The following is a 22,611-nucleotide window of genomic DNA, read 5'->3' on the forward strand; positions in this document are numbered from 1 at the left end:
TGACTACTTTTCTCAGACTTACCGCCAGTGTCGGTCTCCTGTGTCTCATTAAACTAGTGTGTTTGCAGCACACGTGCCTAATTTTCTTCAATATTTTAAGATTATCTAGGACAGCACCATGGTGGAAATTTTTCTTTGGGAGGTTCTTTGTCTGCCTGTTTTGGGGGTGGTGTTTTGATTTTTTAGAAAAATCTCATTTTGGGGGAGGTAGGAAAAAAATGCTTAAAAGATGTTGAGCTTGTTTTTCAGTCTTGGACTGCATCCTGCACTTACCAACCCGCTCAAATGAGTGAAGTTAGTCAAGTACACAGGACACTAATGTTATGCTGTGTTTTATTTTAAAGGCTTGGCTTCAGCATGTATTTAAGAGTCCACTGCAAATCAGGCATTTAATTCCTAACTTTGAAGTTTCAATACAAAGGGCCCAAAATCTGTGACACACTGAAAAGAGCTATTTGCAATTTTTTATACAAAAAAGCCCTGGAGTTTTGTTTGCGAATTTCTTTGTCATTTGGTGTATGAAATTGCCAAGATTCAAGCAAGCTCAGATTTTTAACTTCTTGAGTGTGCTCATACACCTACAATAAGATACTTTTCTTCCTTTTTATTAATATAGTTTCTTCCCTAAGAAATGAGAAGCTGCAAAGCTAAAACTTGAAATTAAAATGCAAATTTGATTATTTTGGAAAGTGTGATTTATAGCTGTAACTGAAAAAGCAGAGCAAGACAGTTCGAACAAAGTAGAAAATTAGATGCAGTTACCAGGTAACATTGAATTCTATTTCCTTTCTCTAAGCCAAACCCCAAATCATTGAGCTTCTCTGTTCCAGCAGTCCTTTCCATATATAACATAGCTGGGGATCACAGCCTGAATCCAAGTATGAATGTGAGCCTGACCTGTGAGTCTTTTAATATGTTGACACGTAACCCATTCTTTAATTAATGTTTTTACATAGAAAGTCACTGTATCTTGTTATTTTGCATGGATCTTCTGTGTCAATTTTCAGTCTGTGGCTCAGTGTTATTACTGGCTGTTGAGCCTCAGTTTGGTATCAGAAGGGGAGAGACTCAGCTACACTCTGGTCGTGCTGATGTCTGAAGCTGGACCTGTCCAGTTCCAGACACCGGGATCACTGGTGACTTCTGATGGGAACTTCTGAATAGCTGCTGCTCTGTTCTTACAGACATTTGGATTTCTCTTAACTCTGCTCAAGCCGGTGTTGTGTGTCTGCATTTATTTGATCCTTTATATTTAACAAGATTGCTTGTGCTTAAAATTAAGTGTATATATAACTGCGCGTATATATATGCAGTTATATGTCCAACGTTTACGAATTAAAACTGTTGCTCCCTCTTGAATCTTTTGAGAAAGTTTGTTTGCTACTTCTTAAAGAGAACCCGTCTTCTATGACACACCAGCTATTTTTGCATGAAAGCATTGTTACTCTAGAAATTGTGATTGAAATGCTAGTATCTGTAGCTAAGTATTTGTCCTAAAGCTATAAAAAATATCTCTTACTAAACACTATGGCACCTTATCAAAAAGCTCATCACGAGTCCAGTTTTCTTAGTGTGATGCCTGTTGTGTAACCTCTTAGAAAGATGCTCTCTTGCCACATGATAAGGCATACGTGCGGTGTTGTTGGTCTGCACATGCGCAGCAGTTCTGAGGCATCCCCAAAGTTAGTGTGCTGCAGTCTTGTGAACAGTCTGACATTTTTGGTCTATCTGGTTAGACCCTGCTTTGTTTCAGGGACTTTGGGCACAGAATGTCTCTCAGCATAGTTCATACAACCTTTCCTGGCCACCCTCTTTCCTAAAGCTCCTTCCTTGTGGGAAAGGAGTTGCCTGTGACCTGCATGAATTACTCTGGGTGAAAATTAAAGATGTAACTGAAAGAGAAAATTTGATTTTTTTTTTTTTTTTTTTTAATGAGAAACCCACCCACAGCGTTCTAAGGAAAGTCTAGCTATTTAGAGACAAAAAGGTTTCTAAAAGAGCTTCTGGTGTTTGAGTAGGGGATGAAATGACTAATAAAACGGCCTGTTCCAATAAAGCATTTAGATTTGAGCACATGCTTAGTTTTGGGGTGTGCTTGTGCTTCAAATTAAGCACCTATTTATGTACTCTGCTGACTCTGGACATTGGTATGCAAATGCTCAGCACACAAACACTGCTTGTAACTTGTTGCTGTTGGGCTATGTGGTTCTTAGGAGAGTCATGATAAGGCAGAAATTCCTTCTAGTTCCAATTTTGATATTCCCACTGACTTCAGTATAAGTTTTATGCTTTTAAGTTATTTTGCAACAGCTATGTGAAATACGTTGAAAAATCTTACTATATAAACAGTTAAAAGTCAGAGTACTGTGGAGAAAGGGTGATAGTAGTGATTCAAGAAAAGAATTGTCGCAATGTAGCAATTTTCTGGTAAATTCATGGTGGTGTTATATGCATGCCCAGCTATTCACTTACCTGCTTCTATCCATATTGCTGATAGTAGACCAAAAGCTAAATGACTGCAGGATAACGTATGGAGCATGTACTATGCCCAGATGAGCTGTAATCTTAAAATAAAAAATTAGAATGAATACAGGACTAAGTAACTCAGCAGAATAAAAATGGCAAACCCAGCAAGTCATAAGATTTCCACAGTGAAATCTCTGAAGCAGTTTCGAAATTAGAATAATCTGAAAGATCACAGTGGAGACGGAAGGCAGCTTTCCCAGTTACCACTTTGGGTTGATCATAGGAAATCCAAGCCACTGTGTGAAATCTAAGGTTTTTTTTTTTTAATTCCATTTCAGACCTGAGCTGTCCCCCAGTTTGGCATTTGGTAGATCTGGGATTTTGATAGAGGGGCCCAGCTTTCATCATGGAATATTTCATTAACTGTTCAGACTTGACTTTCTCATCTTCTTTGGTCATTGATCTACGCAAAGCACATGTGAGAAGTTGCTTTCCCTTTAAGTAAAATCCGTAAGCATTTTGAACTGAGCAAATGTTACCTGATGGAGAAAGTAAGTTCAGGCAAGAGGCTGTGACAACACAAGCTTAGTGGGGGAGAGTAGTACTGGTGACTGGGATTGTTACTTATGATTTCTGCTTGTGAACCTGGTTTAAAGTAAACAGTAGCTCAGGGTAAACCAGAGGGGCTTACAGCAGGTTAGGACATGGCAGCAGGAGAAAATAAATCTTTGCCTGTCCACAGCAGCTTCCTTCAGAAGGTCGTGGCGTGCAAACGTAACTGAGTTTTGACAATGCCTCTGTGGCGTAAGCGATCATTGATCCTGTTACATGTGAAGAGTAAACATGGCCATAGGCTGCCAGGGAAGGCGTATGACGAGAACCCTAGTTCTAGAAGAATGAGTCAGTAGAACAGGAGGTAGATGGTGAATCTCCCTCAAGCAGGAGTGGAAGGTCTTCATCACAAGTTCAGTGAACCCTGGAAGACCTATGTCTGACGTGTTGTAAAAACCTGATTGCTACCAGAAGGACTGTAGTTTTGCTGTTTTGTGTATTATTTACGCACAATTTCATCCAGCTTAGGTTTGGGACTTTGGCTGAAGGGATGAGCTGCCTCCCATGAACTTGCTTGCTCCCAATGGAAACACCTTGCCTTCAGCACCAAAGCTTTTGCTTTCATCCTATTGCTTTTTGATTGATTAATCATCAGGGAACGATTGCTAGGATGATTTTTTAAAAATTTCTTTATTTATTTTAAACTTGCTGCGTGGGATTGTTCTGAGCATTTGCTATGTTGTGATGCCGTATACTTAATTTCTTTTCCTTGCAGTTTTGTGGAATTTCTAATAGGTTAACTTCTCTCTCTTTTTTTGCAAAAAGGCTGAAATGCTGTTAGAGACTGGATGAGATGTTTGTGTGTGTCTCTCCCCCCTACTACACACGCACACCCTCCCCTCTGCAGGCTGCCCTGCCAGAGCCCCTCCTCTGGCTGGAAGAGGGGAGTTGAAATAGTGAGCTCCTGCTTTGTGAAGGAAATATTCTTTCACTGCCTTTCTCAGAGATGCCTTTGAGAGCAGAACTGATGTGGTTTTGTTAACTTCTGGGCTGAGGAGGTGATTTCAATGGCCATGGGGCTGCACGCCATCATTTTACTCTGTGCTGTTGTGGCAGGAGCTTCGGGGAGTAAGTAGAAGAAACTTTTTCCTCTGCTCAGATTGATCCCTCTCAATGCAAAATATTTCTGCTAAGGAATGATCTCACTAGAAAAACTTCTGAGATGCTGTAAATTATGTTACAGCTTGTAGGTTTGCAGTAATTCTTGTAGCCGCGTTGTCTTGATTTTCAGTGTAGTGTAGCAATTCGCTTTACTGAGCTCTCTGGGTGGTACCGGGCAGGTGGGAGGGCACCCTACCTATAAAGGAGCGCAGTTAACTAGTGCATCTTCCTTCAGCATTACTAGGGAAAGCAACAGAAACAGTGAGACTGTGCCAGTCAATTCATTATCTCACCTGAAAATAACATGTTAGTATCATGTTCTAAAATTGTGCTCACTTCGGTATTTGGCAGATGAAGGATTCTGAAGAGTGTGAATAGGTCATGAAACGTCAATGATGTGGTGCTTTGTTACTCTTGTCAACTGAAGAGAGAGAAGTGCATGCTGGTTTTAGAACCAAAATAAATTATGGAAGAAAACTTAAAATATAAAAAGAACAAGAGCAGAAACTCTAAATTTAGGCACCTTAACAAAGCGCCCGATTGTCCAAGGTGCTCAGCCTACCACACTATCTGTCTGTGATAAGCACGTTTAAAAATTCTGAGCACAGCATTCAGGTATCCACACGGGAGCTGAAAGCGCTCTTAAATATGGTCCTGGGGAGGCGTGCTCAGCGTCTTAAAAATCTGATGCTACATAACAGAGATGAATTTTCCAAGTTTGTCTTACCATATTTATTTCAAGGTTCTTGAATAATTTGTACTGATTTCTTCATTAAAAGCCATTAACTTAACACTACCTTTTTCCACTGTTTAAAAGAAGAGGGTGAGGTAGATAGCCCTTTTCTTACCTGACCCGCTAGATACTTAGGGATGATTTTTTTTCCCCAAGGAGACTGAGAAGTGTATTTCTTTCTCTCCAAAGGCAGTGTGTTTGGAATGTTAAAGTTAATGCATATGTTTTATGTATAGATAGGTATATTTATAAAAATTAATAGTGTGATAATTGAGTGATAATTCTCATATGTTACATGACCTGGTCTCTCTATGCTAGAAAGTTTTCTAGTTTTGCAGATATCTGTAGCACTAGGACCAAGTTTGCTTGAAAATAACATGTTATTCATGCTTTTTAAAGGTAAAATCTGAAGTTCCATAAAGAAAATTAATTCTGCAAAATAAAAAGGAGCATTTGTTGGGAGGAAAATATAAATTTTGGGGAAAGACCTTTTCAAGAAAAATGTAATTCTAGTCTCCAGAAACTTAAATTTTAACTTGGGAATAAGAATGTGTATAAGCTTGAGTGGGTGCTGAAGAAACAAACACTTTCTTATTTTTGTTCCAAAACCAGTGAATTCCCTTCTTTCCTCCTGCCAATAACTTTGACATTTCAAAAAAAAGGATTAAGAGAAGGGAAAATATGGTTCCAATAAATAATATAAATGTGGATTTTTAAATGTTGTAGTTTGACAAGAGCATTTTCTTCAGGCATATAGCATATATAAAACATCCAAAAGCAGAGAACCAGAATAAAGAGGCTCTTTAAATGTGTGACTCCAGTGGGAGACAAAGCTGAGCAACGCAGGGATGTTAGTTAGGGCTTAACAGGGAGGTTCATTAGCATACAGTATAGCATAGAGGTTGTGGGCGATTATACTTACTATTGAACTTCTTGTGGGAGTTATTTTTAAGAAAGATTTATCAATAATGGCAAGTTAGGGCTGAATGTTTTTAATATTAATTAAATCATGTAATACATGATTTATTAATAAAAGTAGCATTTTCTTTCACTATGGTACATACAAGTGCCATGTATTGAAGTGCAGCAGGATCATGTATTTGCTTTTGGCTGTTCCTTGTATATCACTGCGGTGCATATGAGCAGCTGGGATCTGACTGATTTTGCCATGTGCACGTTCCTATCAATATCTAGGGCTTGGGGTAACTTGCTGAGTTGAGTGCTGGGGAGTGTTAGCAGTGCAGGATCAAGTCCTCGAAAATGCGTCTCACATATGTCCATCATGGGGCTCCTCTCTCAAAATTCCTGTAATTCAGCTCAAGTTTGTCACGGAAGTTCTCAAGAGATCAGGACCATTAGGCCAGTCTTCAACATAGTACCTGTGTATTTGCCAGGGGTGAAAGCAATCCGCAAAGATTTTGCTTCATGTGCTGGAGCATGATTTGCATCAGTCTAGCCCTTTGAGTGCCCAGTCATCATGCTTGTAGAGGCAATCACAGTGATGCACAGGAAATAGATACCCTAAAAATTTCCCTGTTGCTTAACTTCTCTGTGAAAACAGAATTTTTCTTCCAGTTCATCGTGGACTTTTATGTTGTCTACCAGTGCTTGCAATAACTGATGAATGTAACTCTGCCAGACTTATTTAAGGTCGTTCAGTGTCAGAGCATTAGAGTGAGAGTCTTACTAGTTTACTGTGCAGATGTGTGCGCACAGAGTGAAGAGAAGGAATGGAGGCTCTGTACGTAGCAGCCCTGACTGTTTCCCCTGTTCATGCCAACGCAAATCTAAAGCAATTCCATCTGTGTGGTGTAAGCGTGTTCTGCATCAGCTTGAATTCGCTGCCCTCCCAGTCAAAGTCTGAATGAAAGTCATGCTGGAGAACAGGCTCTCCAGTGTTAAAGGACGTCTTAAACAACTGCCACCCTTGAGTTGTGATGTTTAAGGGTTCCTTAGTGTGCTGGTGCTGGAAAAGTTTTTCTTGGGTAGTAAAGTTTGCTCTTGTTCTGCTTTAAATGATACTTACGATTCTTGAATGGCCATGTGCAATAAAAATCTTAGCTAAGTAGAAATTTTCCCTAACTGCAATAAAGTTGAAAGCCTATGGATGTGAAGAAGTGTGGTGTATAAAATGTGTATTTCTTTCTTGGATTAAGAACCCCTTTTTAAAATTTGCTTGGTAATCCATGGTATTGTTGCATTTCCATACCTACCTCAATAAATACACTGAGGCATGTCATTCCTTTATGTATGTGCTTGTGTGGTATAGATGTGTGGAAAGGGGCAAGAGCTAAGTCTTGTCCCTGTATACTTGGTAGCAAAACTCTCATGGATTTTTTTTTTTTTTTTTTTTCTTTTGAGGGTCATGCTTTGGTTTCAGTTATTTCATTGTAATTGAAAAGCAGCAGGTCTGTCCTGAGCTGCACACAAATTTTCAGTGTTTTTCTGTTATCTTACCTGTCGTTGCAGGATCCTTGGAGAGTTTAAGTTACGGAGCTTCCTGTTTTGCGGAGTGTGTAGGTGAGTAAAACAAGACTGCATTCAGGCCTTGTATGTGATAAGGAACGAGGGATTTGAAAACTTGCTCTCTTCAGCAGGGATGTTGTGTTCTTAGAAGAATGATACTTAGTCTGAGTGATCGGCATTCATGGATGTAGCGGAGAAGTTGCACTAAGCTTTACCAGGCCCAGACCTGCCTAAAGTTCGCATTCTGTGAACTCAGAAAACTCATAGACGTTAGAGCTAAGCAAACTACTAAACCAGTGCAGGACAAAACCCAGCCATGTATGAGTGGTTTTTTTAGCAGTACCCAGTGTTAGCTCCTTTCATACTGAAACAGGCATGAAGAAAGACTTCTTCAGTGAGCAGGCACAAAACTTCTATTCTGTGAAGGAGGAATGGACAGGAAGACAGGATACTGAACTGACCTGGAAAGGTTTGGTTGAATGGCTTGAGGTGTAGCTTCTCATTTACATTGCCAGCGGGTACTTGAATGTGCAAAAGTGCTTTACAGTGTAACAGCAAGGGGAGCACATGGATGTTCTGCTCCCAAGGAGATCTTGCCCTGGCCCCTTAGCTACCTACTCAGACAGTGTGGCTCAGAGACCCTTCATTTGTTCAATATTACTTCATCTCTCTGTGGCTTTGTCATTGAAAGGACATGAGGAAAAATTTCTTTACTGAAAGAGTGGTTAAACATTGGAACAGGGAAGTGGTTGAGTCACCATCCCTGGAAGTATTTAGAAGACGTGTAGATGAGGTGCTTAGGGACATGGTTTAGTGGGCGTGGTGGTGTTGGGTTGACAGTTGGACTCGATGATCTTAGAGGTCTTTCCAACCTTAATGATTCTATGATTCTATGAAAGTGCTCAAGTGTTGCAGTGCTGCTGTGAGGCAGAGAAGCAGCAGCTCTCCATTATGGGAGCCACAGTGGTCATTTTTCCTAGGTGTTGTCTTCTTCATCTGAGGGAAGGGAGAGTATTTTCTTTGAATTTTCCCTCTTCTGCACTTCAGTGGTCCCAGTTAAGGTTGTACCATGATGTCTTATCTTTTAGGGATACTGTATTCGTTACAATCTCACACACGACAGCCACCAAAATGTATGGCATTGAAGGTATTATGACTCTGGTCTTCTCATTGTTTCAGGGTTAATTCTTACCACCTGGTCTAGAAAAGAATCTCCTTTGATTAGAGGAATAGAGAGACCATGTAGCACACATGAGGGTGTCTGACATTATATTCACGAGAAGACAGTGCTACCCATAGACACTTGCTAGGTCATTACAGTATCTTCATACAAATACCAAATAATCCTTATCTTCCCATGCTTTCTTTTCCTCAGCCTGGATCTTTTCGGGCTGGCTTTCAGAACCAAAGTTCTTTACTTAAAACCCACGTCATTTAGTTTGTCTGCATATGTGTAGCCACAGCATGGGCATGAAAAGCACTGAATGCATCAGCAGATTGTTTTCATCTTGCTGTTGCAAAGGTCCTGCTTTGATGCTCTCTGAAAGGTGTCGAAAGCATCATGCTGTAAATACATTGCATTCCTTTTCTGCTCTTGGAAATTAGATTCCTGCCTTGATGGAAATTGTGAGGTTATGTGCATAGGAGAGAGAGGAATTCTTTTCACCTTCTATACAGGAGCTATTGCTAGCATGCAGGGTGCTTTCAGAAACCCAGTTCTTTCAATTTTAAGTCCAGGTGGGAAGGGAACATTCTGAATATCCAGCCCCTTGTTTAGCTGATTTCAGTGGCCAAAAGATTAAAAAGTAGAAAAAAAATAGGAGGAGGGGGAAGCCTAATAGACTAAAAGAAGGGTTTTTTTGTTTGTTTCCTAGGACACAGTGCATCGTACTTCCCCAAAAGAGCTAGATACAGCTACAGGTATTCAACAGTCACCAGCACATTCCTGCAGGGAAGTATTTACAAAAGCAGTGGCATCTCTCTGGAGAGCACAGTGATCATTGAGGTATTGGGGAATTGCCAGATGGTTTTGAAAGTGAGTATTGTCATAATTGTCGGAGTGATTGGGATGAGCTAACGTGGAACTGTATCTTTGGGATTACTGCTACATTTAAAGCATTTGTTTTTCTTGTAATTAAAGGCAGTTCAATTCTGGATCTCAGAGTGGCAGAATTGCTTTGATGTGGCACGGCTTCAAATTAAGTATTTGCCAGTTTCAAAGGGCAGATAAAACAAATCATTGTTTTCTTTCCTAAGTGGCATGACAGTTTCACTGTTTTGTCACATGAAGTGCAGAACCGGAGATGAAGCTAGTCCCTTTGAAAGGAACTTACTTTATTTTTAAGCACTTTCATATCTGTAGCAGTAGTTTAAAAATAGCAAGCGTTTTAAAGAGAATTTGAGAAACTTGTAGGGTGTGCTGGATTGGTGCCGTCCTAGCACAGTGTAAAATTCAGTCTTGTAACACTCCATTGATCTCGACAGGAGATCGATCTCTCAGTGACCGGAGGAACAGACCAGTTTCAAATTACAGACTTCTTCCTGGGGGGAGCCCTGCGGTAGGCCAGTTTGAGAACTACAGTGCTTAGCAGGGGGAGCATGGAAAATAAACTTCTCCCATCTGCCTTGATTTTCCTTCAGGATAACAGAGGGGATAATTCATGGTTTCTGCAGGGGGTTGACATGTGTGTACTATATACACATATACATGAGGCCAGTGAAGAATAGGATAGTTATCCCTGTGCTAACATGGCCATATGGATAAAATTAACTGGCCAGTGGTCCTGTGATTTTACATGAAAAATGAGAATTTGGGTACTGTCTTCAGATTGAATCACTCTCTTCTGCCTTGCAATATTAGTGGCTGGATTCTCCAACCTCTAGCTCTTTGTCTTAATTTGAGGCCTCCTAAGATGTGCAAAACAATACGTAATTGAATGCTTGTCTTTATAAAAAATAAAAAGTAGAAGATATTAAGAAAAAAAATTACTAACAGTTGCAGTCTATGCTGTACTTAAAATGGGGCTGAGAGCTACCATTTTTGATCTACCATTTGAGAACAGTTCTTTACCACAACCAGCCAAATTGCAAGTACTTTAGGAAATTCCATAATGAACTTAAGTATGCATTTTCTCCTCTGAATTCAGTAAAAGTAAGCTATGAAATGGCTACTGAATACTGAGAACTTTACCAGGTATAGTCTCAAGAGTCAACTGAGATGGGTAGTAATTTTGCTTCTCAACTTGGGTAGAAAGGACTTATGTTTATCCAGGCTCCTACTTTACCCCAGAGTAGGTGATTGTTTCTGGCTTGAAAATGAAAGGGATATAATAGTGCCATATAAAATGTATTTAATAGCGAGTGAAAGTTCTTTGTAGAAGGAATTTCTGGTAAACAATCTCAGATAGGCAACCTGAAGATGTGGCTATTGTGGTTGTGTTGCTTGCAACTCTGAGCCTTTTTTCATAGTCTATGATATTCTATGTAGATATCCTTACGTGACAAAGTCCACAAGTTCTTATTGACAATGATATTTGTTGCTCTATAATCTTTGCTCCTAGGTGCAAGATGTACAGCTTAAGAAAAGTCTTGCATCCAGAGAGGACCCTCTGAAGGAAATGGACAGTCTAAGGTAGAAAAACTTCTCATCTGGTCTAGTTCTTGTTTTTTTGAAGTTATGTGGCTTAGCAGCAGCTTCGCTTGACATTGTTCGCTCTGTTTCATACTCTGTTTAGTTTCAATTGGTGTTTTGTTTTGTTGGTTTTGGTTTTTTTTGTTTTTTTTTGTTTTTTGTTTTTTTTTTAAAAAGCAAGGATCCAGATATGAGCACCATCAGCAAAATGAGAGGCATTTGGTCCAAAAAGGTTTTTTTTAAACCTAATTTTCATCCCTTTCTATGTAGAAATATTTGGAGAGTAGACAATTAAAATTATTCTGGGTACAAATTATCAGGCCTCTAGCTGGCTAGCAGCGTGTATGGATCGCTCACTAGTTCTCTGAGTTGCAGTTGCTACTTGTACAGACTCTTGAGTTTTGAAGTGCATTTCAGAAGTTCTTGGTTTGGAGGATTCTCACGATGCAAAACGTTGGGTTTTTTCTTCCAGGCTATTTAAATTGCATTTATCTAATGTAATTTTCTTCCTTTTATGTTTTTGTTTTTAGTAGCTCATTCCTAACATATGTCAGTGTGTTTCCCTCTGACTTGCAAAGGTATAGACTAGTGAAGATGCCTATACAAAAAGGTCTCTTCAAACTGTGGAGGTCTGGTATTTTCCCAGAGAGCTGATGCTTCTTGTGTTGTCAAAAAAAAGCAGTTCTGTTGTCTGATTAAGCTCAGCCTTATAATCTTCCTCTTTGTCCTGCCACTTGGATTCTCAGCCTTTAAACAACACTGAGAACTGAGATAATTGACTCAATTCAAAGGGTCAAAAAGAGCAAGTTTGGAGTAAATGCATTGCTTTTTATATTCGTCAGGAAGAGCTTTGTGTTCCACAGTACGGGTAGTGGTATCAGAGTTCAAATCAGAGTATAGGCACATCTTCTTTTGTGAAGTTATTTGTAGGATTTTCATAAAGGTAAGAGCAGTTGTGTCTTGTTCTTTGCAGAGAAGCCAAAAAATGGAGGTAGCAAAAAAAGCATTCAGTGAAACTTGGCTATTGAAAATAATTATTCAGACAAGTGAACCTTATTAGCATTTGTCTCAGCCTGTTGTGAATATACAGTGGTCTAGCTTGTCCTCTGAACATGCATGTAATTTCCACAGATAGTAGCAAAAGCAACCACAGTTGCCTAGGAGTTCAGCAACCCTTATCCCATGTGCACAGTCTCTTCTCCTGGAAAGACTTTATCCAGGTGTTTGTGCAGTAAAAGTTTTTTCTCTTACATTGTCTTTGTGACCCGGTTGATGAGATGAACAATTAGTTCCACAGTTAATGTGCAGAAGAACTGTGTATCTCCCTGTATGGGAGCTGACCATTGGGCTACTGTAGAATTCTTCCTTTGGATCGCTTATTTTTCCCCATTTAGAGGGGAAATATATGATTAAAGTACGTTATATTAGGACTGAAAATCAATGTTAAAAAGTGATCTCTTGCAAAAGTAGAAAACACTGTACTCTCAATCTGGGATAGCAAAAGCAATCAGGGAGTGAACTGACAACAGAGACTGGGGGATAACTTTGGGATAGAGCCCAAGTATGTATACCTAGCAGAGCAGGAAGGTATGCGTTGATTGGAAAGGAGTTGTTCTTGTGTGTATCTGAAGAGGAATGATAAAGAGTACATGCAGTTACTTTGCAATTGAGACATGCTTACCAATGCTAAAGGCATCCAGAATCACAAAATGGAATTTCTCTCTTACATTAAACAAGAATCGTTGCCATTAAGTGTAATTACTTGTAAAGAATTTACCAGGAGTTGGCTTTATTAAGTGTTACGGTTATGTCAAAGATGCTGTGATTATCTTGGTAGTTTTTGTTTTGGTTTGGTTTTTATTTTAAGGGCTCTTAGGGTCAGGGAGAATTCATGAAGAATAGAGGCTTGCTGTAAAGAATGGAGATACAGAACAAGACAGATCGATTGTGGAGGAACAGCTCTGTTCAGAAAATCTGAGTCTAATGCCATAAACTGACTTGCAGCCACTGTTTAAAGCAAGAAACTGTAAACTGTTTTATTGCAGGGAAATACTAGAACAGCATCCTCTTCATTTTTCTTTCCATGATGGGAAAGTTCTGAAGCTCTGTCCTGTGAGGAGTGAACAGACCTGGGCACTGAACATAAAGCGAGGCATTCTCAGTGTCCTGCAGACGTCCCAAGCATCCACTGCTAGTGCAGTCATTGAAGAGGTGAGACCATTGGTAGAGTCATGCTCTAGGGTGGCTGTTAGCCCTTGGTGCATGTTAAGTCTATTCCCTTTTTAAATAACTAAAGGTTTTTGCCACTTGGTGACTGGTCAACAGCCAGTGGTGGTCATCTGATTGCTTTTGGTAGTGAATGTTATGAAATTATCTATAACCTGCATTCTTGTTGAGGGTTGGAATCCACTACCTTGTTATCTGAGGAAAAGCTGTGTATTGCAGAATTCTCTGAGGAGTTGTAACACCAGGGCATGTGCTTTACCTGTTCTCTGGGGAAAATACAGTATTCATTATTCATGATTATTCATCATGACTTTTTTCATTAATTTCAGGAGGCTTTAAGATCAGGCTTCTCAGAGTTCTTTGCATTTATTTATTTTTTAATACTTAAGCTCAAGTTTTGCTGTGTTACACTGAAATAATAGTCCAGAGTACCCCACTGTCACCCATGTGTTTGCATGAGTGCAGCTGAGATACCTCAATGGCTGCACTTCTTCTGTTGTGAAGAGCAGTCTCTAGACTGACCTTCAGCATGATGTGCACTACCTCATTCTCATGCTATTGCTACATATCAGTGCTTAAATAGATGTTCTGCAATAAGGCTTGGGACGCCCATAGGTAATTACATTTATTCTGAATAGAATTGCTTTTCTGAATTAATGCTTCCCTGCAAATCCACAAAATCTTAAATGAAAAAGTACACATCTGTAAATGATCTGATTCAGAATAACACAGTGAAGTTAAACAAATCAAGAAACTCTGAATATTATAAAGTTTGTCCAAGGTCTTTAAAATGATTTGCCTTTCCATGGCTTTTGTGGCGAGGCCAGTGTCCTGCAAGGGAGAATTTAGGTCTCTGTTGCATTGTTATTACAACAAAGCAATTATTAAAATTAATTGTAATAGCCCATAATGCCTGCTTGTACAGTATGTGTGCATGTGTGATTCAACTCTGTACGTTTCTTGCTAGGTGGATGTTCTGGGAATATGCCCAACCAGGTATCAGCGAAAAGGTCCTATTCTTGTCAAGACAAGGGACTTAAACCTCTGCTCTCATCGGTATTCTGGTTTTACTTCTGTGCAGTCTGATGCTCTTCCTCATATGTCGGTAAGCGTTGGGGAATGACACTGCTTCTTCCACAGGGCCTTTTAATTTCTTTGAAGAGTCTGAGTACCAGGTTTCCAATTCATGTCAGGTACTTCTGCTAGTAGGAACGTTTTTCATAATTTAAATGAAAACATTTTTTTATAGTAATTTATGCTCAATTATATTTGTGTGTGTCTGCCCAAACTTGAATTCTTAGCAAAGAAATGATGAATATTATTGTCCCTGTAATGCCTATTATTCACAGAATTTGTTTTTAATGCAAATTTGCATTGTAGTTGATGAGCATTATAGTATAAATGCAGGAGGTTGTTAGGCGCCTGGATTAAACTCTGTCATTAAAATATGTTATAGTGGTAAACTGAAAGTAGAGATGTGGATAAGAAAAATAGGTTGTGCAAAGGAAGTTGTTATTTGCAGAAAACTTTGGAAAGATAGAAGCTTCCCTAAAAGCGAAACTTACAGCTTTCCACTGTTCATGGCAAATACAGTCAATGTTTGTATCTTGTGCTGTTTCTATTAGGTGAATATTACTTGTTTCTTGTATTGTACTAGCTAGTCATAATTTACCAGCCTTTTGCTTTTCTCAACTCTGCTGACCAAAAAGATTTGCTTAACACTGATGCTTTGTGAGCTGAAATGAATTGACACCATTTGACACTGAAAGTTAGTAGCAGTTGCATTTCAGTGATGGAAAAACTAGACTGAAAATAAAGAGCGTATTAACCTCCACAGGCTGGGCGCTGTCAAAGGTCTGGACAAGACTTCACACTGTATCACAGAACTGGAACCCTCCATGAAGTTGGGAGAGAAAGGATTAGGCAGGCTGACATAGGTCATCAGGACTTTACCTGAAGTATCTGTTCTTCTCAGTCTGAGCAGCAGATCCTGTCCTCCCAGCTGGAATGTGTTCAGACCGTTAAGGATAGAGTCCTGGCAGAGGCCAAATGTACCGAGTCCAACCTTGTTACACCGTTCTCTTGGAAGGGCAGTGGGGCAAAGACGCAGACACGGTCTTCGCTGAAACTCTTTCAAGTGGAAACAGAGACACTGTACAAAAAAGGTAACATGATGTTTCTGCTAAAATAAATTTATTTCCTAGAAAAATCTTGGGACTGCGTCTTGCCTGTGAGAACTCTTTGCACCTGATATTTCCTTTCATGCATTAAACTATGTGAAACTGGATGTTTTTACAGGCTGGGCTACTGAGAGCTGTCCCTTCTTTGTGAGTTGGGGCCTGCTGTAACTGGAAGCTGGGTGGGTCTCCAAAAGTGATAGATTTCCTTAATGGCCAACCCTTTTTTTACCTACTTTACATACCTAGCCCCCTTATATGCAGAGCATCAGCCTTCCTGTGTCTCTGGACAATTCCTGGTTTGTGTACAAATGGAGCCTAAATAATTGCAAGTCCTAATGGAACTAAGGACACGCCATGTCTGAGAACTGTTTCAATTTTTGCTCCTTCTTTGCTCTGTGTGCTTCTCCTTAGGAGAATGATTTTTCTGAACTCAGTGAGAGGCTTGCCTGAGGAAAGATTTTTAAAGTTGAGCTCTAAATGTTGAGAAACATTTTGTGTTATTTTTTTTTGTCTACTTCTAAGTATTTTTTTTTTTTTAAAGGAAAATCCAAATTTCCAGGACACTTTTTGTTTATAGTTATGCTGACATAAGGTGACAAGATTCTTCCTCAGGAAGAGGTTAAGAGCCGAGCCATTTATTTTTCTTGGCACTTAGATCTCCTGTTGAATTTTTGGGAGGAGCGAGTGATTACATAAAATTGGAAAGGGCAATGAATGTAAAGTAGCAGGGCCATTGTAAGAGGCATATTGATGGAAAGTGGGACTTTTTTCATGTGTATCTTCTTTGTCTTGTTTCTCTGACTCTTTCTTTCAGGTCACACTTGTCTTTAGGCCTTTATTCTGTTGTATTCTTAAATTCAACCTGACTGCAGGCATTCACATTCATCCCTTGGCTTTACTGAGACTAGAGAGATTCTTACATGTAGCAATAAAGGCTGAGAGAGAAACTTTCCCCTAGCATTTAGGGTTAATCATAGCAGATGGCCAGCAACCACCAGATATCTGATTTTTCCTTATGTCTTTCCAGTGGACTCTGAGGATCTGTATGTGACCAGCATGCTCTATGAAAGGGAACAAACTGAGAGGGCAGTCACTGGAGGGGAAGTGACTGAACTAGTGTGGAAGCTTTGCTTAGCACATAGTGCGAGTTTTGAGGTAAGCTTTTACCCATAACCTCTGTTTCCTTGTAAGGCCCTTTGTGGTCTGAGAGTTCTCCTACACAGATAAGAGGTGACTAGGAGAGCAGCAGTTTTGAAATACTGAAGCCTTCCATTGTTTGGGGAATTTTTTAATATGGAATTATAGAAAGATAAAATGCTTTGAAGTGTCATTTTCCTATATAAACAATAAATCAAAATGAAGAATCAAAATGTCATATGGCCCCTGAATATTGGGCAAAAGCAATTTTGAACTGTATTCTAAATTAACCTGAAAGAAAATTTCTGGATTTTTGGGTTTTTTGGAGAAAACAAACAAACAAAAAATGTCTGGTTTGGGTTATCACTGACGGTTTTGATGCTTAATTGTAAAAACCCTTTTCTACAGCTTTAGTGTGGGATACTGCCCCGGTAGTGCTGCTGTTTCCATGTTTATTGGAGTTCTGTGGTCCTTCTCCTGTTACCTCATCCCCTCAAAACAGTTTGCACATGAAACCCTTGCCTCTGGATCTTGGCTGGTTAGCTCCATGTGCTTCTGATGAATTCTAATAATAACCATCGTGTTTTCTGGGGATGCTGCTTGGATCCAGAGGGAATCTCTTCTCACCTAAACCATTTTCATTGGTGAATGCTGCTAAGTTAGGGTGGAATATTCTGGTCACGTGGAACATGCAGTGGCTTAATTTTTTTCTATGATGACCATCATTCTAGAAGAGGGTTTGCCTGTCTCCTTAGCTCACTCAGGTCTTGTAATTTTTGTTGACACTGGCAGCAGCTGGATCAGTTAGTATTTGTCACTGTCTTTGAAATGAAGATCCTGTCTTCTGTGAAATTCAGACATTATCAAGAACACCTGTTATATACAATACAGAAGGATCAACAGATGATGGCGCTTAATCATTGCTGACCTGAGATGAACTGAGGGCAATGATCTAAAAGGAGGGCACTTTATATCCCATTATGCTTCAGATGGAGTGGTTCTTGCTAGTAATGAAGTTCCTATATAGAACAATGTGAAAAAAATGTAAATTTGAAAATAGAAGAACACACTTCTTGTTTAAGTCATTCGAGGTCAGAATATTACTAGAAAACAAGTTTGGTCTAATGGGGAAAGCACTGAACTGGGCCTTGGTGCCTCCATGAATTTGCCACTCATGAGTTTAGTCATCTCATTCCTGATATATTCCCTGTCCTCTGATGTTCTTGTCTTGTTAGATTGCTTGTACTTTGGAGCAAGGTTATTTCTTGTGCAATGGGGCTGTGATCTCTCCTGTAAATGCATGTAGGTACAAGTGACATTAACAAAAAGCTTCAGACCTAGCCTAGGAGAAGGCACTTCACCTTCCTTTGTCTAGGTTAAGTCCCATGTCAAAGAACAAGAGCTCTGCCTGTCTCTTCCCTGGCGGGGACACAGATACTGGGAGATGGAGTACAGGGTTTATGGGGACTGAAGAAGAGTGTGCTGCTGGATTACAGCTCTGCAGGCCAGTGGTGCCTGTTTAGAAATTAATATACTGTGTATATTCACCTCTCTCTTAGCTTTAGCTGTGATTAATGAGCACAAGTAGGTGTTTGTGTAATGTGGCCTGAGACTTAAGGTAAAGGCATAAGCTGGAGAAGGATCACAGTCATGACAACTGAAACAGGCAACTTCAGTCAGCTATGATAAATTACAACCCTAGCAGTTACTCCCAACCTATTAAATGGTGATCAGAGTCTGACCTGGTATCACAGCCTGACAAAGACCACAGCACAGGGCTGAGGAGAAAGCAGCAGGTGGCCTTGCTGGGTGGTGGTATATGGGATAGGTTTCTCTCTCTGAGTTATAAGCAACTCTGCCATCTTTTTTAGCTGCATGCTAGGGAGATTGGGGCTATAGAGAGCTAACAGAGCCATAAATGTAATGGTTCTTGCTAATGTAGAATAAAAGCAGCCTCTTTGGGTGTGATAATGCTTAATTCTCTGTGGCTGTCATTTTAACAGCAGTATGTAATGGCATTTAGGAACAGACTAGGGGATCTAAATACTGCTTGGAAAATGTTGAAAAAAGAAATTACTGCAGTGGACCTGAGAAACTTTCTCTAAATCCTACCTTCTTTTGAACGGCCATAATTCAGTGTCTTTGAAAGAATGGTAGACGATTTTTCCCAGTAACAGTGGGATGTCACTTCTGCCTCCAGAGAGGCCCACTGGCTTCATGTGTGGGAAATTTCTTTTGTAAATTACTAAGATTAGCACAAGTGGCTGCTGTCTGTACCACTGCCTAAAAAAGAGGTGAATTATTCATCATAGGCCTGTCCCAGCACAGAGCTCTATTGGTTGTCAGCCATTTTCACTGTTTCAGGGTGTTCCTTCTGTGTGACAAGACATTTCAAAGGGGATCTTTATTATCCCTCATTCCAACTGATAAAATGTCCTTTGGGCCAGGAGAGAAGTTATGGGAATGCCCACAGCGTTGCTTGGGAGACAGCTCCGCTGTTAGGCATGTATAGCTTGTTTGTCCCCATATTGTTTGACTCTGAATGAGGCGAGATTATGCATTTCTTTCAGCACACAAACCCAAGAATAAATGGAAGGGAAAATCCTCAACTCCAGGGAAAACAGCGAAGGGTTGAGAAAATGGGGGTGGAGACTGTGTCATTTCCAAGGAAGCAAAGTTGTTGTTTAATTTTTTAATGCTATTATGACACAAGATTGAATTTCAATGTGGATGTAGATTAGCTAATGGACCATTAAGTGAACAAGATGCATACTGACAAAGAATGGTCAAAGGGATGGGGAGAAGGGACCCTCACTTGAGAGAGGCTTGAAGGAAGCCTGTCACACAGCTTCTGCTGGGGGCTGCATTTACATTTGGTGTCTGGATTTTGATGCTGGATTAGTAGCTCTAGTGAATGTGGCTGTGTATGCTTTAAGCAGTGTGGGCAAGAGTATGTCGGATTCACTCTGCCTAACTCCTGTACCCCAGTCTGACCTGAAAGAGTTTGCCTTTAGGGCATGGTCTCACCATTTGTTTTTCTCATAAGGCATTCTAATTGCTAGTTACTACCTAGTTGGGTGTTAGGATTTGCACGTTTCTAACTTGTGGGTGTAGGGAGTATAACAGAATATTTCCCAGGTAAGGAAGATGTTCTGATTATCAAGATGAATTAAGATACTGTAGTTACATGGATGATTTTGCTATTTGAGATTTGACTGTTCTTTTCTGTATGACTATAATAATAACTTTACCAGGAACAGAAGTCTTTGCCTGCTGTGAATTGGAAAGCCTTAGAAGATAGTATTGGGAATGGCCTGTTAGGTCACTTAAACCTGGTTCATGACCAGGCACAATTACATCCTTCCTGAAATCGGGGCTGAAATAAGGTTAACTGGCAAGGTAAGAAACCAAATAAGAAAGAACAGATGAGGATCAGAAGGCAGGGAAGTTATGCCATGGCAGGGAGAGGATAACCATAGCTGTTCAACCAGTAGACTTCAGGGAGAAGAGTGTGTCACCTCCATCTGATTCACGCTTGGCCTTCAATTCAAGGAAATCACTTGTTCTTTAACATGTGTAGTTGAAAAAAGAAATCAGACAGCTGAAAACCAGAAGTATGGAGAAGAGACAGCTATGTAATTCCGAAGAGATATACTAAATTTACTGGAGAGAAGGCCTCATACTTTCATTGAGAATATAAATTAGTAGGCAAACCCAAAGATGTTCATTGAACACATTTTCAAAGCAACCTCCCTTGTGATTACATGGGCTTATACTTGGCAGCAAGTAAGGTGTCAAGCTTTCAAAGGGTAAGTGTTTGTATATATCAGAAACACTTTTATTGGGAAACATTTTACTACTTTACCTTCCAATCTAAACTATACTATGTTTATGCTTTCAGAGGAACTTTTTTTTTAAGTAGAGCTACAGTAAGTCTACAGATAGAAGGAAAAGCAAGCTTCTGTGTAGAATAAAAGCCATGCTTCCTTATGTTTCATTTGGGGGTGGGAATAGGAGCTAAATTTGCACGTAGTTTGCTATTACAATACTACAAATAGAGGCATTCCCAATGAGGTTATTGTTTATCTGACAGCTCGATTTCAATGCAACCTGCCTTAAAAAATAAAAACAGCCCACCTGACCAGACAGTTCATTCTGAAGCTTTATTATTAGGAAGTAAAAATAGCTGTTTCTCTGTGAAACTTTTCACTGAGTTACTAGGTGGGAGCTTGTCTAGTCAGCAGGTATGAAGCAGAATGAAGTCAGTCTACAGTCTAAAATTATATCACCTGGAAATATATTAGTCTGGAAATTTTATCTTGAACTGTGCTGCAGCCTCCAGCTGATGAGCCACCTGAGCTCAGCAGCAGCTGCACACACAGCACCTTGTGATGACATCTGTGAGGCTCCCCGGCTCCCCGATCATGCTGCCCATAGTGTATTTGCATGCGTCAAAAATGCACGTAAGGCCTGTGTTTAAAAATGCTTTTGAAGAACTTAATTAAATACAGTTTTTAGCATATTTTAGAATATTTTATAGATCATGAAATGTAGTCTGTTTCACTAGCTCCATAGTGTTCAGGGTTTGGTAATTTCTTTTTAAAATAGACCTTAAAGGTAATGATGGAATGGGATGGAATGGAGTGGAATACATGTGGATCTAACTGAATTTTAGCTATGGAATTACAAATGTTATCAGAATTAATACCTAGGTAGGGCTTCATGTACGAGAATAAATTTCAATTTGATGAAATTAATATATTAATGCTAAAAAGAAAAGAAGTCCCAAGAGAACAAAAACATAAACAAAGTTTGTATTAGATCTGAGAAATTATTCCCTCAGCCTATCAAACAACATGGTAAGAAATTACTCCATCTTCTTACTGAAAGACAGCTTCTTTTTACTGAAAGTGTCTTGGCAGTCTTAAATTAAAATCAAATGCTGGCACTGGGTTATTCCAATTTTTCATTGCTTTTGGAAGCAGCTCCTGGAAGGAAGGTCAGGAAGTCAAAGTAGGTCTCTCCCTAGACCTTTGGAAATGTCACTTAGTGGAATTAGACTTTGTTTGTATGATTTTTACACGAAGAAAAATGTTTTCTTTGGAAGCAGAGCAGTAGTCCTATGTCTAAACCTTTCACATCTGAAGTGAATAAAGAATTGAAGTGAATCTGTATGACATGGACCATGATTAAAACTTGTGCATTATAAAGTTAGATTAAAATGAACTTAAAAGCTACTGTATTTAACATTCTGCTAATTTTTCAAGTAATGAGACCTCTCTCCCTTCTTGAACTTTGGATCAGGTCTCAGAGGAACACATCTACATGCTATTTAGCCTTTAAAATACCATTTTCCAAAAGTTTCTACTGAGGCCAAAATAACAATGTGGTGAATAGTGTATGTGCAAATGAAAATAATCTGAAAAAAGGAGAAAACAGCCTCCATTCTCAGTAGGGGACAGACTGGGTAGGTAATACAGAGCCTGGTTTGAGTCAGGATGACACTGAAAGGTTTGTACTGCATAAAAATAGAAAGGCTTCTGTCTTCTTGATAATGTGTTCAGTTCAATTTAATATTTGATTAATTTGATTTCCAGCATCACATTTTAGAAAATAAAAATTATTGCTGGTAATGTAATACACATCCAAAAGTACCTCGAGACAGTAGTTTCTGAAAAACATTTGTTTCAGCTAATAGGAAACTGATACTGCCATATAAGTTAAGTGGGGGGTGGGAGTGGTGGGGGTTTTTTTTAATGTAAAGTCTAGTACAGGTAGCTATTTCACTTAACAGAAAAGCGTGGGTCAGCTCTGAATTGCTCTTAATTTCTTTCAGCCATGCACATGCAAATAAATTATTAAACAGAACTATTCAGCTTCAACTCTACAGCTAGATTGAAATAATTAGGTTTTTTTAAAAGAAGTAACCCTAAGGTATGGTTTTCCATTTTGCCCACAAGAGCAAGGGGCAGCTTGTGAATGAAGGGCTAGAATTTCTTTGCACTGAAAAGCGTGTGATAATGTACTGCAGGTAAAATAGCTGCTGTATGTTGTAGCAA

The 22,611-nt window shown here is 39.5% G+C and overlaps 1 protein-coding gene across 1 annotated transcript in view; it reads left to right on the top strand.

Moving 5' to 3' along the window:
• Positions 1 to 4,091: 4,091 nt before the first annotated feature.
• The window catches only part of LOC143166699 (uncharacterized), a 114,581-nt gene continuing 96,061 nt past the window's right edge, over positions 4,092 to 22,611 (top strand). Inside the window, exons 1-8 of the mRNA XM_076351292.1 lie at positions 4,092 to 4,146; positions 7,382 to 7,432; positions 9,253 to 9,413; positions 10,939 to 11,009; positions 13,055 to 13,220; positions 14,203 to 14,340; positions 15,211 to 15,400; positions 16,443 to 16,570. Coding sequence (XP_076207407.1) covers positions 4,092 to 4,146; positions 7,382 to 7,432; positions 9,253 to 9,413; positions 10,939 to 11,009; positions 13,055 to 13,220; positions 14,203 to 14,340; positions 15,211 to 15,400; positions 16,443 to 16,570 — 960 coding nt within the window. The remainder of the gene's footprint in view (positions 4,147 to 7,381; positions 7,433 to 9,252; positions 9,414 to 10,938; positions 11,010 to 13,054; positions 13,221 to 14,202; positions 14,341 to 15,210; positions 15,401 to 16,442; positions 16,571 to 22,611) is intronic.

Source organism: Aptenodytes patagonicus, chromosome 13, assembly GCF_965638725.1.
Source record: "Aptenodytes patagonicus chromosome 13, bAptPat1.pri.cur, whole genome shotgun sequence".
NCBI classification, from domain to species: Eukaryota; Metazoa; Chordata; class Aves; order Sphenisciformes; family Spheniscidae; genus Aptenodytes; species Aptenodytes patagonicus.